Here is a 16,654-nt window from a genome sequence, read left to right on the forward strand (position 1 = left end):
CTCCCTCTGTCTCCTCTTCCTATCTCTCTAGATTTGGCTCTTCTGCCCTTATCTCTCGGTCTCTCCTTGGTCTCTCTGACTCTGACTTTCCCTCTATACCTACCCCCTCCCCCTCTTCTGTCTCTTCACCTTTCTCTGGGCCCTTGCTCCCTCGCTCCCTCCCTCTCTCTTTTCCTCCGCTCTCTCCGGCTCCCTCTCTCGCCTCGGATGACAGCGCTACCTCTTTTGTTGGCTCCGCAGCCAATCGCGGCCGCTGACGACACGGGGGCCGGGGCTATAAAGGGCCCGGCCCGGGCTCGGGCCCCCCCAGCCGCCCGCCCCGGCCGCTCGCCCGCCCCGCCCGCGCGCCCGCCGCCCCCGGCCCCCCGGCCCCCCCTCGGCCGGGCAGCCCCCAATCCCGCGCCGCCCGGACCCCCTCCTCCTCCCTCCCTCTTCCCTCCGCCCCCTCCCTGCGGGACTCCGGCGTCCCCGCCCCCCAGTCCTCCTCCCCTCCCCTCCAGCATGGTGCTCGCGGCCCCGCTGCTGCTGGGCTTCCTGCTCCTCGCCCTGGAGCTGCGGCCCCGGGGGGAGGCGGCCGAGGGCCCCGTGGCGGCGGCGGCGGCGGCGGCGGCGGCGGCGGCCGGGGCCGGGGGGGAGCGTTCCAGTCGGCCGGCCCCGTCCGTGGCGCCCGAGCCGGACGGCTGCCCCGTGTGCGTGTGGCGGCAGCATAGCCGTGAGCTGCGCCTGGAGAGCATCAAGTCGCAAATCCTAAGCAAACTGCGGCTCAAGGAGGCGCCCAACATCAGCCGCGAGGTGGTGAAGCAGCTGCTGCCCAAGGCGCCGCCGCTGCAGCAGATCCTGGACCTGCATGACTTCCAGGGCGACGCGCTGCAGCCCGAGGACTTCCTGGAGGAAGACGAGTACCACGCCACCACCGAGACCGTCATTAGCATGGCCCAGGAGAGTAAGTGGGCTTCGGGGCTCGAGCGGTATGTTGCTGCCTCGGCTCTGGGAAGGGCGCCTCTCGCTTGCTTCCAAGCCGGGCGCTCCCGACTGCCTCGGCCCGGAAGCTTTTTCTGCGAAAACTTGATGGATTGGGGAACCGGGGCTAGTCCACAGAACTTTTTCGAGCGGTGAAGCTGGGCAGCGGAGTTGTGTGCAGGCCCTATTCCTGGAGGTGGGAGGGGGCAATCGGGACGGGTTGCAAGATACTGCCTCCCCCCCGGGGTGCGAGAAAGACCCACGTTAAAGGAGTCAGGGGTGGGGGGAAGCTGGGACCCGCAGCTTTGGGGACAGGGCAGATACTGTGTCCTAATGGGCCACGGGGAGGTGATGACTAGAGAACAGAATCGGGAGGCTCCGGGCTGGGCCGCAGTGCTCTCTGTCTTCCCATCGTCCTGGCACCAACTCCTCCGCCCCATGCTCCGCAACGCGCCCACCAGGCTGCAGAGAACCGAGTGCCCCTCTCTGCCCCAGGAATAGGATCTCAGAACCCTGTGTTCCTCCTGGCAGCCCAGCTGGCACCCTTTCCATCCTGAGCCGTGTCTCACACTGGGTATCCCAAGGGGCCAGAAAAGCTGTGCCTTCTTGGTACCGACCGATCTCAGATAACTCCATTGCGCTGGGAGCTTAAGGACAACCATTTGGTTACTTCAACCTAAGTGTTCTGTCCCTTGTTCACTGGCCCCATGGCAACTGGACTTAAGAGAGAGGAAGACCCAGGGAGAATGAGATAGAACTGGATGGGTGTTAGGGGAGACCCAGGCATCCGAGTCCCTGGCCAAAGGAAGATGAACACGTTAATAGACATGAGCCGCTTTGAAATTTTATGGCCTGGAAAATCCAGGCCAATACTGCTACCCCCAACTCTATCTCTCCCTAGGGTCAGGTGACTCCCTCTGCCCCTCCCCCCTGGGTCTCACCCTACTCTTCAACTCCAGGGAACCAGGCCCTCCCTTATTCCCTAGTAGCTTGGCAAGGTCCCCCCACCCCCAGTTTGGTTTATGGCTCTGAACAGAAGAGGGGGGAGACTGGTTTATTGGCAGATGGGTCATAAAAAGCTGGGGGCTGAGGGGAGTCCTAGTGGCCCACACCCATAGGAGAGGCACAGGAACCCAGGTGTGCATCTGGGAGGCTTCATACCTGGTAATGCCAAATGCATTTTTGTGGAACTAAACTCCACAGTACTTAATCAAGACTGTAAAGAAAACCAGGAAACTAAATGGATTTGTGTGTGTGTGTGTGTGTGTGTGTGTGTGTGTGTATGCGTGCGCGCAGCGCGCAGGGTGTCGCACCAAGGAGTGGAGATCTGATCTTCAGTTCCTCAGTCTCCCTTCTGTTCTTAAGACTTCTGCTTATAGGGCTGGGGTTGTGGTTCAGTCGTAGAGCACTTGCCTAGCATGTGTGAGGCACTGGGTTCGATTCTTAGCACCACATATAAACAAATGAATAAAATAAAGGTCCATAAACAACTAAAAAAAATTAAAAAAAAAAAAAAAAGACTTCTGCTTATGGAAGCTAGGGTCAGTCTGAGATTGACCCAGGGCAGGGGTGGGGGTGGGGATTCAAGGAAACAGTTGTAGAGGAATTCTGATCAATAGTTTGTTGGAAGAAGATGAAGGTTGCAGAGGGAAAAGATGCTCTCGTCTGTGTGGTATAGTGTGTGAGAATTTCCAGGATGGGTGACATGGCCATGGACTTCCCCTTGCTCCACACTCTGCCTAGCATTCCTTAGCTATAGGCCTGAGCTCAGAATTAGCTCTGGTAATGGGGATGCAGGAAGTGAGGAGACCCTGTATGCATGAATTGGGCAATGCAGGTTAAGACTGAAGGGGGCACCAGCAGTTGGGGTCTCACCCAACTTTCACTCTTGTGCCACCAACCCAGCACTTGGGTAACTAGGGAACTGGGTCTCCAGCCAGGTATTGTACGTCCCCTTTAAGAGCCTAGCTGAGCTCTTAAGAGAGGGAGGGGGAGTGGAGGGGAGGGGGGCAGGGAGAGAGGGGAAAAGGAAAAAGAGACTTTTATAGTCTAATCCCCAGGGACCCGCTTTAATAAGAGACTTGTGCTCTGCTAATCGGGGGAGGTGTTTGTCAGCAGAGATGGCCTCTGCTCCCCTCCCCCTGTCTCCCCTCCCCCAGCCTTCAACCCTGGACCCCAGCCCCCACCTCGCCTAGACTGCTTTGCTTGCCCTAGTTCCCTCTACCCTCTCAGGCTCTCCCACCCCAGCCTTCATCCTGGGAACCCAGCCCCCTGCCCTTATGGGAGCCAAGCCCAGCCCCTCAGTTTCTCTCTCCTCCCCATACTGAGAGGCCCCTGCCCTCTCAGCCCAACCTCCTGCCCCTAGGCCTTCTAGCCTGGGTTGGGAAAGGGTGTGTAGTTGGGGGTGGAAAGGGGAGGCAGTAAGTAGGGAGGGGGGTTGGGCTTTTGCTGAAAATAGTGCAATGACCTCTCTCCCCCAGCAGCACCGCCTACTAAACCTGACCTGCTGCCTACCACCAACCAGATCAATCCAACACATATGTGGCCCCCTCCCCTCCCCACCCACCAGAGCTGTGTTGGGGACTCTTTCAAGCCCTGTTCCTCTGTAGCTCTACCTGCTTATTCTTTGTTCCTCCCTCTCTCTCTACCTTTTCTGTCCTCTTATCTTTACCCCACCAGGTTTAGTTTCCTCCCACCTCTAGCTTTTTAACCCCTACCCACTCCTTTCTACTCAACCCTGGTGTTCTCTAACTCCCAAACTTATTCTTCTTCTCTCACGAAGATCTTTCTACTATCTCCATTTCTCTTCTTATATCTATTAACTTGACTTCATTCCTGGCTCTTCTTGATTCTTAATTCCCTCACCTTTTCCAGTCTTTCTCCTGACTCTTTACCCTTCCCTTTACTTTCTAACTATGTCCTGTTCTCTAGTAGCACTGACTGTCCCCCACCCACTGGGAGAGAAGTGTATGAGGATTCCCTGGCGTGGGGAATCCTTTATCTGAAGGAATTAAAGGCTCTGATGCCCAGTCCCTCATCTTCAAATCCTAGGTCAGCTAATGTAGTAGGGTATGTTTAGAGCTTAGAAAACCAAACATTTATTGAGAAGCTACTACTATTTTCACATTCTTTAATGCTCGGCACCTTTATGAATCCAGAATCATTAGTATCATACCAGGAAGTCTTATAGGGAAGGTCAGATGAGGAGTCCAAGCAGTGGTTAAACCCACTTCAATTCTGTAACCAAAAGATAGTTTAGGAAGAACTCTCAAGCACTTGCCTGTGAAACTGAAAATTGGGAGTTTCATTCAGCCTGTATGTATTGAATACCGTTTGGTACTATAAGAAGCACTAAAGCTCCAATGGTGAGCAAAATACATGAGTATCTAATAGCGAGAAATAGACATTTCCTATGCTAAATTGGGCATAATATGCCATTTGGATTATTGCTTGTCATTCCAGAGCTCACCAGTAGCTTCCCTGCCCCAGCTACTTTCCTAATCTCTGAATTTCCACTGTATTATATCATCATTGAAGTGAAGCACCAGCCAGTAGGATAAACGGGAGGACTACCAGAGCACTGCACCTCGGAGAACCAAGGGAAAAGATGCTGCAGAGGACTTTGTGTATTGTGTCCTGAAATATGAAGATTATTAAGGACTTTCCTCCCTATCCCATTCAGAAGGTCCTCCCTCTCCTGGAGTTGGGTGGGATAGTGTTGATGAATGTTAAGTTCTTCATGACTACACAGAATGTGAGACCTGGGCATGATACCTAAGGGCCTACCTGAAGTTCTTCACCATAGCAATATGGACTTAGCAAAGCTCATTCCAGAATCATCCTATCTGCAGTGAGAATGGAATTCTTGTCCAGAGAGACATGATTGAGGGCATTCCCAAACTAAGAGATTAGGAAAGGGAACTGGGAGAAGCTGGGAGCAGAGAGATATATTGAGCATCATCCTTAATCTCCAAGGTTTGATTTATGGTCCAGAACAAGGGGAAAAGGGTCACGATATAAAGATGGGATGCTGAACCTTTGTAGATTTGCTGGCACTGGACCAAAAAACCAAAGGAAACTCAAGGGAGAAAAAGCTATTGATGAGAATTTTGTTTGTGGTGCTAGGGATTGAACCCAGGGTCACCTACATGCCGGGCACTTGCTCTACCACTGAGCCCTTTCACTGGGATTACAGCGGTGTGCCACTGTACCCAGTGCTAAATTTGAGACAGTCTTGCTAAGTTGCTAAGGCTGGTCTTAGACTTGTGATCCTCCTAACTCAGCCTCCTTGAACAACTGGTATTATAGGCATGTACCAACTGTACCTTGCTGATTATATTTGATTTGGTGTGTTGAATTATTATTTCTGATGCGTTGGGCAAATAGGAAGAAATACATTTTTCCCTTCCTCAAAAGCTGAGGCAGTTGTGGTGGTGGTGATAAGAAAGCAGCTAAGGAAACTTTTTAGGGGAGAAGAAATGAGGAGTTAGATGTATAAGATGTGCTTGGATAGTTACATTCTGGTGGATTTGCTACTGGGAATGACACAGCCTAGATCTGAATTCTGGGTATATTTTTAAGTTAAATTTAGCTTACATTCTCTCTCTGGACCCTGAGGCCACCTTTTTTCACCTTTTCTTCTTTTTTTTTTTTCTGCTGGGGGGATACTAGTTTCTACCTGCCCATCAGACAGATCAGCAGAAATGGGGCAAGGTGACCTAAGGACAGCAGGTGTGGTAAGAGGTATGGCTTCTATGAGGAGATTAAAGATTCAGAAAAAGCTGGAGTTTTACATTCTAGGAATGGTTGGAGGAAGGGAAGGATGTAGATGAAGGAAGAATTACCCACTATCTCTGCAGGTTATCTGGTAGGGGGGAACCTATGCATTAGGGTAAGTAAATGGATTAGGGAATTGGTACAGAGCAGTAAGCCCTGACAGCCCTCATCCAAAGTGAGGAGGCACTGTTTTCAGTACTAGAGACCCCATACAGATCGTCCACAAGATAGGCACAGGAGAGAAACAAAGCTGGAAAACTCAGGCTGAGGAGTGCAAACTGCCAATGCCAACCAGGACTGCTGATCCTTTCCACAAATACCCTTTGCTGATGTTGTGCTCCCTTCTCTCTTATCAGCGGATCCTGCAGTGCAGACAGATGGCAGTCCTCTCTGTTGCCATTTCCACTTCAGCCCCAAGGTGATGTTCACAAAGGTACTGAAGGCACAGCTGTGGGTGTACCTTCGGCCTGTGCCCCGCCCAGCCACAGTCTACCTGCAGATTTTGCGACTGAAACCCCTAACTGGGGAAGGGACCGCAGGGGGAGGGGGTGGAGGCCGCCGTCACATCCGTATCCGTTCACTCAAGATTGAGCTGCACTCGCGCTCCGGCCACTGGCAGAGCATCGACTTCAAGCAAGTGCTACACAGCTGGTTCCGCCAGCCACAGAGCAACTGGGGCATCGAGATCAACGCCTTTGATCCCAGTGGCACAGACCTGGCTGTCACCTCTCTGGGGCCAGGAGCTGAGGGGCTGGTGAGCAGGGGGCCTGAAGTGGTGGTGGACATGTGTAACCTGGCCCTGAGGAGGTGGGGATGTTAGAAAAAGTAGACTAGGAATGTGAAAGGAGGTGGAGACCAGTGTTATTTCTCAGGCCGGGAGCTGATTCTAGAGGAGCTGAAGGGTGGGGTGGCAACTATCACTTTTCAGGGAGCCAAGCCAGGCAACAGCTGAAAACTGGATTTGGGTAAAGGTGTCAGTTAATGGGAGATTCATGGGAACACCAAAACTGGCCATTGATGAGGCCCTGAGCCAAGGGGCTAATGAAGGCCAGGATGCCAAGAGAGGAAGAAATTAGGGAAGGTTGAGTTGAGAGGTGCTAGATGGCAAGAAAAGTGAGCTGGGGCTGGGGGTGGGAGCAATGGAAAAGCCAAGAAGTCAACGGTTTCTGTTCTGATGCCCCTATTGAGAGGCAGATGGGGGAGAGAAAAAAATTAGGGAAGAGGGACAATTCAGGGCTATGTCACATCTCTTTCCCCTCTCCCTGACCTTCAGCATCCTTTCATGGAGCTTCGAGTCCTAGAGAACACAAAACGGTCCCGGCGGAACCTAGGCCTGGATTGTGATGAGCATTCAAGTGAGTCCCGCTGCTGCAGATATCCCCTCACAGTGGACTTTGAGGCTTTTGGTTGGGACTGGATCATCGCACCTAAGCGCTACAAGGCCAACTACTGCTCCGGCCAGTGCGAGTACATGTTCATGCAAAAGTATCCGCATACTCATTTGGTGCAACAGGCCAATCCAAGAGGCTCTGCTGGGCCCTGCTGCACCCCTACCAAGATGTCCCCAATCAACATGCTCTACTTCAATGACAAACAGCAGATTATCTACGGCAAGATCCCTGGCATGGTGGTGGATCGTTGTGGCTGCTCCTAAGGTGGGGGACAGTGGATGCCTTCCCCACAGACCCTACCCTGAGACCCCAGCCCTGGCCCCCAACTCCCCAAGCCCTAGAGCTCCCTCCACCTCTTTCCATGAACATCACACCTTGTTCCCTGACCAAGCAGTGTGCAATACAACAGAGGGAGGCAGGTGGGGGTTGAGGGACAAGGGGTTGGGGAAGCAGGAAAGAAGGGACATGGTTAGGGTGGAGTGTTTGAGGTTTGCAGGTAAGAAGGTTTGGCAAGAAGACAGAGAGATGTAGAGACAGAGGTAGAGACAGAGGGATAAAGACAGAGGAACAAACAGAGCAGCACTGAGAAGGCAAAGGAATAGAGAGGCAGAAGAGACAAGACTAGGCAGAGACAAACAATGAGAAAGAGACGGAAATGGAGTAATAAATGAAAGCCCCACACCAAACCTCCTTTCTTCCACTGGCAAGGTGAGGGGCTTGGTATAGTTTGGGGAGATCCCCTGACTACCCAGTAGGAGAGGAAATCAAAATCCATTCTTAGCATCTTCCCTCTCTCCCTCCAACAATAGCCAGGGGGAGGGAAGCGAGGGCAGGGGCAGAAGTAAGGATTTGGGAATTTTATTTATTTATTTATTGTGACTTTTTTTTTTTTTTTTCCTTTTTCTTTTTGGGTACTTGGCTTTACTGGAATGGGAGGGCCCCTGCCCAATATGTCCCTTATGCCCAAACCCTGCTCTTCCCCAACACCCACCCACTTAAGCACTTGTATAAAACCTTCAGGGTTGGGAATGGGAGTAAGGGCAAGAGGGCTGATATATGTGTTTCTAACCCATAAGCACCCTAACTAACCTTGAGCCAAATGGGTTGAACTGAGTGGCCATGGAAATAGTAAGAGGTTAGGATTTAAGAGCTGGGATGGGGAGAGGAAGTCCTCAACATCCAGGATCTATAAGAGAGCCACTAAGCTAACCCTCAGGCCCACCTTCTTCAAGGTATTGATTTATTTAGTCAGAAGGTACAGCCTGTTTATGCCCAAATTACCCTCAGCCGAGAGAGACCAAAGAGCCTGTGGAATGCCCCTGCTCCCAGCCTCTATCTTCAGGTCAATAAAAATGAGATCCCAGAGTCCCCCAGGTCTGGGAAAGATTAGGAAGGGTCAACAAAGGAGTAGTAAAGAGGCTGAAGGTTACAGGGCATTTGAATCCAAATCACTGCTCTGGGCTAGGGAATAGAGTCTGTAGACCAAGGTGGAAGGGATTCTGGAGGGGGGATATTGTAGTCCCCCACCCCCAAAGCTCAGGGTGGAAGGAGGGAGAACAAGGAAGCAGAGTGTCTATAATTTTTATCTTTTATTTTTGAAGTATAGCAGTACCTGGAAGCAGGGAGGGGACAGTTCAGTGGGGAATGGCATCTGATAAGGCCATTTAACAGTAAAGGATGGGAAGGAAGGAGATTCCCTTGTTTGGAAAGGCAAGGAAGCAGGCAGAAACTCGTTGCCACTTCAAGTCACTAGCTGGGCCAATTCATTCCTCCCACAATCCTGACTCACTCTCCTCTGGACTCACTGTGCCTCAGTTTCTTCCCCTCGATGGAATGAGAAATGGCAGCACCCGCCACAGCCAAGAGATGAATTCTGAGCACTTACCACGGGCACTTTATGGACATAAAATACCTCTCGCTGTGGGACAAGATAACCAGGGCACCAGAGTAGTGGTGAAGATATGTGAGGCTTAGAGGAGTCACAGGCTTCAGAGAGTACAAGTTCCCCTGCCTCTCAGATGGACAGTGCTTGAAGCCAAGGAGTTGGGAATCTCCACACCCTATCCATACCTCACCAGCAGACCTCTTGGCTCTAGGCAAGAGCCTAAGGATGTCAGGAAGCGGGAGGGGATGGGGGGGAGGGGAGAGAGACCTACAGCAAAATTGTACTCTTAAGTAGAGCCATCAGTTATGGTCTGGCAGAAACAGTACTGAATTGAAGTAAAGCCCAAGCCGGATAGCAGACCTGGAAGGCTTGTTCTTCCTGAGCGCATGTCTCTCCTGCTTGGATCAGACCATTGAAGGGGCAAAGGTATGGTGACCACCCTTGGGAAGGTGATGCTGGTGAAATTTAGCATCTTACTTCTATCTCATAGTGAGAAATGAGAAGGTGTTTCAGGAGAGGAATGGGCAGGGACCCTTAAGCTTTTCAACTCACCTTCCATATAGCAGCTACGTTAACCCCAAGTCTCTCCTCTCTGGCCCTATTCATCCTTCTGCCCCAGTCTTGAAAAACAAGATATACCTGACCATTCACATTTCCTTGGTGGAAGGAGAGGAGCAGAAAGAAGAATAGCACATGCTTCCCTACAAGGTCAAATACCTCTTGATCTTGAACAGGGTGGGGACTGGGCAATAAACATTAGGTAACTTCCCTCTACAAAATCTAGACAGCTGGGGCATTAAACATGGGGATACTTAAAAAAACTACCCCTTTAATACCACCAAATAAAGACCTTTGCAGGGTCAGGAAAGGGGTCATTTGTCTAACGAATATAAATCTGAGCTGAAGTTTCAGTCCCCCGTTCTTCCCTATCCCCAAAGAGGCATGGGATAAAAAAGCTTGGGGACACAACCCAGCAACACAGTGGGGGCTGGCACCTTTCCCCCACCTTATGTGTGGACCTGGCCAGTCCCCTCTGAACATATCATTATTGGTGTAATTATTTACTTTGTGTATTTGTTACATCGTGTGTGTGATTGCCTTTGTTTGTTAAGGGTGTCTGAGGAGTATGGGGCTGAAAGGAATGCCAGGAAAGGACTTCTTCACTGAGATCAAGGCTTCCTGGAGGGAACCACTGCAAAAAGGCCATCAGGTAGTTTTCAAGTTATGTGACAAGAGGGCAAAGATGGCCATAGGGTGCTCTGAGTTTTGGGATGGTCACATGACACAATCCAGCACTTGAACCTGAAAAAAGAAAAATAAAAGCAGTCAAAGAGTTTAGAAATCAGTGCCAAGCTCTTCTCCCTGATCAAGCGCCACATTTACATCTTGGAGACCAGGAATTGAAGAGGATCTAAGAGAGGAAAACTTTTGCTCTAGAACTAAGAAGATGGGGTCCTTGGAGCAAAAGAAAAAACACTTAAGGAGCTGGGTGTGTAGTGCACACTTGTAACCCCAGCATCACAGGAGGCGGAGGCTAAAAGATCACAAGTTTGAGGCCAGCCTCAGCAACTTAGCAAGACCTACCTCAAAATAAAAAAATAAAAAGGATTGGGGATGTGGCTCAGTGGTAGAATACCCTTGGGTTCAATCCCTGTACTTTAAACAACAACAAAACACTTAGTGCTTGGGGATAAGGGTTGAGACATGCAATTCAAGGGAGTTGGACAGAGGCTGGGAAAGGAAGGGTTTTCTTTCTGAAGAGCTTGATTCAAAACAGTCCCAGATTACAAAGCTCTCCCAGCCTCCATAGAACAGAAAAATCTGAAGTTCTGAGACAATCCAGCTAATGTCTGCTATTCTACAGTCCCTGATCTTAGGTTTCCTCAACAGTTTCACCAAAATCCATGAAACAAACTGACAGGCATTTACTTTGCATAACAAAAGTGAGTAAGCATTTCAAATATTCTTTGAGTCCACTGTACCAAGAAGTCCCATATACCTAGAGGGGAATTCCCAGGATGTTAAAAGTTGGGGGTAGCAAAACTCTTCCCTGACATATCAAATAACAACATAAGGATAGCTCCTGTGACACCACCATGATCCAGAACGAGGAGCAGGGATACTAAGGGTTCAATGTGCCACCAGCTTTCCCTGCTTTGTCCATTCCACCAGCATGACCCCAACTCATACCAACTATAAAACAGACTGGGACTGGGTAAGTAATAGAGTGTCATGCACTGCATCCTCCCTTTAAGGAACTGCTTTATCCACAGTTTTATTCCTAGCTTTTGGCCTAAGTCAAAATGGGTTTTCTCCCCCTACTACTCATTTGTTTCCCAAATTGAAAGGAAATACAAAAGGAATTGTAAGATGAGTTTTAAATCATTTCTCCTTTTCCCAAAACACTCTCCAAGAGCATTAGTATCTATCCTATCATTTGCTTTTGCTCAGTTTAGGATGTGTGGGGCATACCCCAAACTAAGAAATAGCAAGCACTGTAGCATTTAAGTCTCTGGTATATAGTGTGACAGATACAGGAAAGTCAATGCCCTGGGTGACAATGTCAGCTTTCCTAACCATGAGCTGAAGATTAAGAGAACAACTAGAACTCTTCCCATCTTCCAAGTCTCCAAACCCCCAAATACAACTGCATAAGCACATGTATGTATATATATGCAGGCCCAAACTCATCCACCATTCCCTATCTAGAATTTGTAAAAAAATGTTCTAAATTTTGATTTTACCCTTGTAAAATTAAGAGCTAATATTTTTCAATGATTATTAAGCAAACTATAGTAAACAAATTGTGCTGAGTTCACAATATGATAGTATCACTTAATTTTCATAGTAACCTTCACAACAGAGTTCCTACTGATATAAAGTCTGAAGAGAGTCACAAAATGATTAAGTAATTTGCCCAGGGTCACAGAGCTACTGTGACAGACTAAGGGATTAAAACTAAATAGTTACTATACATATTACACTCTAATCTATTAATAGTGATATGAGAGAGAACAAAATATGGGGACAATAGTGAGGAAAGAGATGACAAACTCAGGAACACCTTGGGTTCAAAGGGTCTGCAAAGGCATGAAACCTGTCACTTACAATTCCTTTGGAGGAAAAAACAAGAGTCGAAACAGCAAGAGAAAGGGAGGTTAGAATGTAGGGGGGAATTTTAATAATCAGAAGCAGAATTGCCTGTCAGGCCTCACATGAGAACAGAGAAGCAAGGTACAATGATGCGCACCTGTAATCCCAGCTACTCAGGAAGGTGAGTCTGAAGGGGATCACAAATTCGAGGCCTGGGCAACTCAGACCCTATCTCAAAATTTTGGGGGCTAGGGATGTAGCTCAGTGGTAGAGTGCCCCTCCTGGGTTCAATCCTCAATACTGGGGGCGGAAGGGAGACTCTCTTTTATTTATCTAAATTCCTCCCTACCTCCTCATCTGTTTCTCATGTTATACACAGCAAAAGAACTCAGCTCAACACCAAGAAGAGGTCTGGCACAGTGGGGTGTACCCACAGTCCCAGTTACAGCAAGAGAACTGCCAGTCTGAGGCCAGCTTGAGCAATACAGGCAACATAGTGTAATGCTGTCTCAAAATATAAAAACAAACAACAAAACACCAAGAAGCTGTGTCCTTATTCACCCCTTCCTTCCTATAGCCTTTGCCCACACAGAAGTTTCTAGCCTATCTCCAGTAGTTCTCAAGAGCTGGATTGGGGGGAAGGGCAGCTTAGGGTGATGGTGGTGAAGAGAATGATCCTGGAGAACCATAAAAAGGTGCAGATTTACAGCTAAGGAAGCTAGTTCTCTCCACAGCTTTTATAGACTCCCTCATTAAGAGCTTCCAGGTATGTGGAGAATGTCACAGCTTTATAGCAAGGAAAAGATTGGAGTCAACTAACCACATTTGGATGTACAGGAGTGAGATTGAGGGATAAGAAGGAAGGATATCTGGATCCCAGATAAGAATTATAAGCCTAGGTGTCTGTTCTGTTAGGCAAACAAAATGGACTTAACTATTTGAAATTCAGGGGGAAAAAAATTTCCAATTTTGAGCATTTTAAACTATTCATGCACAAAAAGTTATGTGTGGAATGACTACACTGAGACAGAAAAGACGACTTGGTGTTATGTTCTTCTGACTGACAGGAAAACAGTGTCAAAGATTTAGGGAAGCTGGGCATAGTGGTGCATGCCAGTAATCCCAGCAACTCAGGAAGGAGGACCACAAGTTCGAGGCTAGCCTTGGCAATTAAGTGAAATCCTGTCTCAAAAACTGACACGGGTTGGGGATGCAATTCAGTGGTAGAATGCTCCTGGGTTACTTACACACACACACACGCGCACACACACACACAGTGGGGTATGGAGAAATGAGCTGAGTAAAGAAAATGGTAAGAGTTTGAAGAAAAGAATCTAGAGAATAAGGCTGAATATATTTAGGCTACAGAGACAAAGTAAAGAAAATTTCTGAGGGACCCATTATTAGCCTCTACTCTATTCCTTTTTTTTTTTTCCCTCCAAACCATCCTAGGGTAAGAAATCCTCACTGAATCTATAATCTCCCCTATATTACAAAACTGAACAATTCTCTTGGTTGTTTTCAGATGAAGACACAGGAAAGAGAGAAAAAAGCTAGTTCTGAGATCAAAGCCTGAAGTCAAGAAAGGGAGGCAAACAGAACAGACTAACAGGAAGGAAGGGAAAGTCACTCCATATATAAGGTTTATCTGGTTGAAGATGTGACAAAAATTTAACCAACTTTCCTTCTTGTTCATTTCTCCAGCGTCTCAGATGGGGCAAAATTTACAACAAATAGGCAACCTTTGGATCTGCCCTCCAAGGTACAGTTTTCCTAAAGTATCCTTACCCTTGTCACCAACCATAGACTTGGCAGAAATAAAGAGATTCTTTTTTTTTTTTGGTACTGGGGATCGAACTCAGGGTCTTGTGCTTGCAAGGCAAGCACTCTACCAGCTGAGCTATCTCCCCAGCCCTAAAGAGATTCTTAATGTGAGAAAATTTGAATAAATCATCACCTTTCTACTAATCACAAAACCAGGCAGGTTTTCATAGAATTAAAGACAAAGATTACAAGCTACAGCAATGTAAGAGTTAATCATGGGAGCAAATTCTTCAGGTAAGATACCAGGCTTGTATATTTTATAATCCTACCCGCCCCCACACACACAAAAAAAATTCTTCTATAGATGTCCAAATATAAAGATTAAGAGGAGATACTCTACACCAAACATCCAAAAAGACTACCAAGTCTTAGATTTATAAGAAACTTCAAATGCAAACAAGCAGCCTGCTTGAGGAGTCAAACCTCTCCCAAGTAGAAGGCTCAGCAAGGAAAATGAATTTCAGTAATATCCATGAAACATTATGACCAAAACTGCATAGTATCCTTCTGCAACAGATGATAAACTAGCCCAGGGCTTAACAAAAAGCAGAAGCTGGGGTATTGCTCAGTGGTACTTCACTGGCCTCTCACATGCAAGACCCTGGGTTCAATCCCACCCCTGAAGGGAGGAGGAAAAAAAAAAAAAAAAAAAAAGGCAGCTTCTAGTCCCATTCTTTATGTTCCCAATTAGTTAAGTAATAATGTTTAATGTTCAACATTTCTGATATTCTCTTTCGTGCTTTGAATCCCTATATTTCTTCTATCTCTGAGGGACATCCAGCCTATCTTCCTGAACTGTAAAACCAACAAGGTCCCACACAGTGATTTATGCTGGAACCAATTATCATGCTAGGCCACATGGAAAATAGTGTCCTTCCTACTATAGGATTCTGGGTTCCATTTTATCCAACAACAAGACTTTGTTATTAGTTTACAGTAGGGAATTATAAGTCATTAGTCCTGGTATTTATATTCTTTCTATCTCTTAAAACCTCCCATGTTCTCCCTATTTTATCTCTATGGGTCACTCCAACCTGCTAAAGCAAAGATTCAGGGAGTAACTTGACCTCTTTATAGAAGTTAAAGAGGTAAAAGGATGCCTGTGAGTATGAGTAAAGGTAATAAATAGGCTTAAAGGGTAGACTCATATTCTACCTTGTCTTCTTTTCTAAGGGATAAAGACATTCTAAATCCCCATATTTGCCCCCAAAGCTCCCCTTATCTGACCTAATCTGGCTCCAAGAACTTACAGGAGAAGCACCTAATAAAACACATTGTTCTTTTCTATTTTTTTATTAACAAGCAAAATAATTAAAAACAAAACCACAAGAACCTTAAAGTTGGAACAACAGTACGTTAATTGCTGCTGGAGTTCACTGATGTACCTGGGGTACATGCTCCCTCACTGCGAGGCAGGACGTAGGCACATGACTGTGCATTTAGGTATACATGTGACCAAGAAGAATCAGAAATGGAAACCACAGGAGAACAGAAAGCATCAAAAACTTTTCATCACGCAATCCCAAAGCGCTCTGCTCTTTTCCTCTTCTTTGCCTGCAAGGAAAAAGCAAGAAGAAAAAAATATTTTGTAAGACAACAGTAGCCCAGGTTCCTGGCTGCTTTAATCCAAACTCACATGAACTGTCACAAGATCAAAGAAGGGATGACCTTGACTTTAAGCTTTGCAGCCAGAGATTCCATTCCTGAATCTCTTCAGTTATCCAGTTAGAGCTGGAGAGATTTAGTGAGAAAGGAGGGTGAGAAGGAAAGATTATGGGATGTGGGAAGGGACGGGAGCAAAGGAGACTAGTAATAGAAAATGGAAAGATTTTCTAAAGGAGACAGGGCCCTGAATAGGATGGGGAAAGTATTCAGTGGGGAGATGAAGATTTCAGGGAACAAAGGATTAACCAATGCTATTCAAGGAGGGGGTGAGGATGCCCTTCTGGGCAGTCAGGCCCAGAAGTAGCTACTCCTCAGGCCTCTAATCCACAGAAAAGAAAATAAATCTTCAATGCTAACAGAATAAATTTAGGGAGGGGACAGTGTTTGCAGATGACTCCTTGTTATGGACCTTAAAACAGAGGCAACTCTGGAGAAGGGCCACAAAATTAAGCAATGGGATGAGGAGGTGGGGTCTTTTCCTTCTGGGAATGACTCTAAACAGCACTGAGTTCTTCATTCTCACAACCACCACTCTAGCAAAGTGGGAGCCCCTTTTCAGCCCATTCATGCAAAAGGTCTAATCTTTATAATTTAAAAAGAAAGATGAATATGCACAAGCCCAGCGCATCCCACCTGGACTTCTAACACAGTTCTCTGGAATCAAAAATCCTCATATGAACTTCATTAGCCACAAAAGTTATGGCTCCACTACCTACGCTGACTCTAATAAAAGCCACTGTTCTGGCCTGGGATATAGCTCAGTTGGCAGAGTGCTTGCCCCGTAAGCACAAGGCCCTGGGTTCAATCCCCAGTATCAAAAAAAAAAAAAAAGCCACTGTTCCTTGCTACCCAATCCACAACCTCCTTAACTTGTGAGAGGCCAAGTGTACCTACTTAGCAAGCATGCCTGGTTTAACAATAATTTCTTTGGCAAGAAGGAAGTAACATCAACCAAAATTAAATCAAACCTGTTTACTTCAAGCTCGTTCTGGTAAATCAGAGAGTAAATGGATACTTACAACAGGTGACATTTAGTCTCAGAAGCACAAAGAATACAAAC

At 47.5% G+C, this 16,654-nt stretch overlaps 2 protein-coding genes across 5 annotated transcripts in view; one reads left to right on the forward strand and one right to left on the reverse strand.

The window, feature by feature from the left end:
• The first annotated feature begins 354 nt into the window (after positions 1–354).
• The window catches only part of Gdf11 (growth differentiation factor 11), a 34,210-nt gene continuing 17,910 nt past the window's right edge, over positions 355–16,654 (forward strand). The window contains exons 1-4 of one of the 3 annotated variants that reach the window (XM_047550963.1): positions 355–943; positions 6,093–6,490; positions 7,010–7,391; positions 12,485–12,627. In XM_047550963.1, coding sequence (XP_047406919.1) covers positions 502–943; positions 6,093–6,490; positions 7,010–7,390 — 1,221 coding nt within the window. In that variant the 5' untranslated portion in view covers positions 355–501 and the 3' untranslated portion in view covers position 7,391; positions 12,485–12,627. The other 2 variants (XM_047550964.1, XM_047550962.1) reach the window with 2 other exon arrangements.
• The window catches only part of Sarnp (SAP domain containing ribonucleoprotein), a 51,589-nt gene continuing 43,436 nt past the window's right edge, over positions 8,502–16,654 (reverse strand). Inside the window, exons 11-12 of one of the 2 annotated variants that reach the window (XR_007108467.1) lie at positions 15,315–15,483; positions 8,502–10,314 (exon numbers count right to left, since the gene is read on the reverse strand). Coding sequence is in view for 1 of the 2 variants with exons in the window: in XM_047550970.1 (XP_047406926.1) it covers positions 15,428–15,483 (56 nt within the window). In the remaining variant the exon portion in view is untranslated. Of the gene's footprint in view, positions 10,315–15,181; positions 15,484–16,654 lie in introns of those variants that run through there. The other variant, XM_047550970.1, reaches the window with a different exon arrangement.

Source organism: Sciurus carolinensis, chromosome 4 (assembly GCF_902686445.1).
Source record: "Sciurus carolinensis chromosome 4, mSciCar1.2, whole genome shotgun sequence".
Lineage (NCBI taxonomy): Eukaryota > Metazoa > Chordata > Mammalia > Rodentia > Sciuridae > Sciurus > Sciurus carolinensis.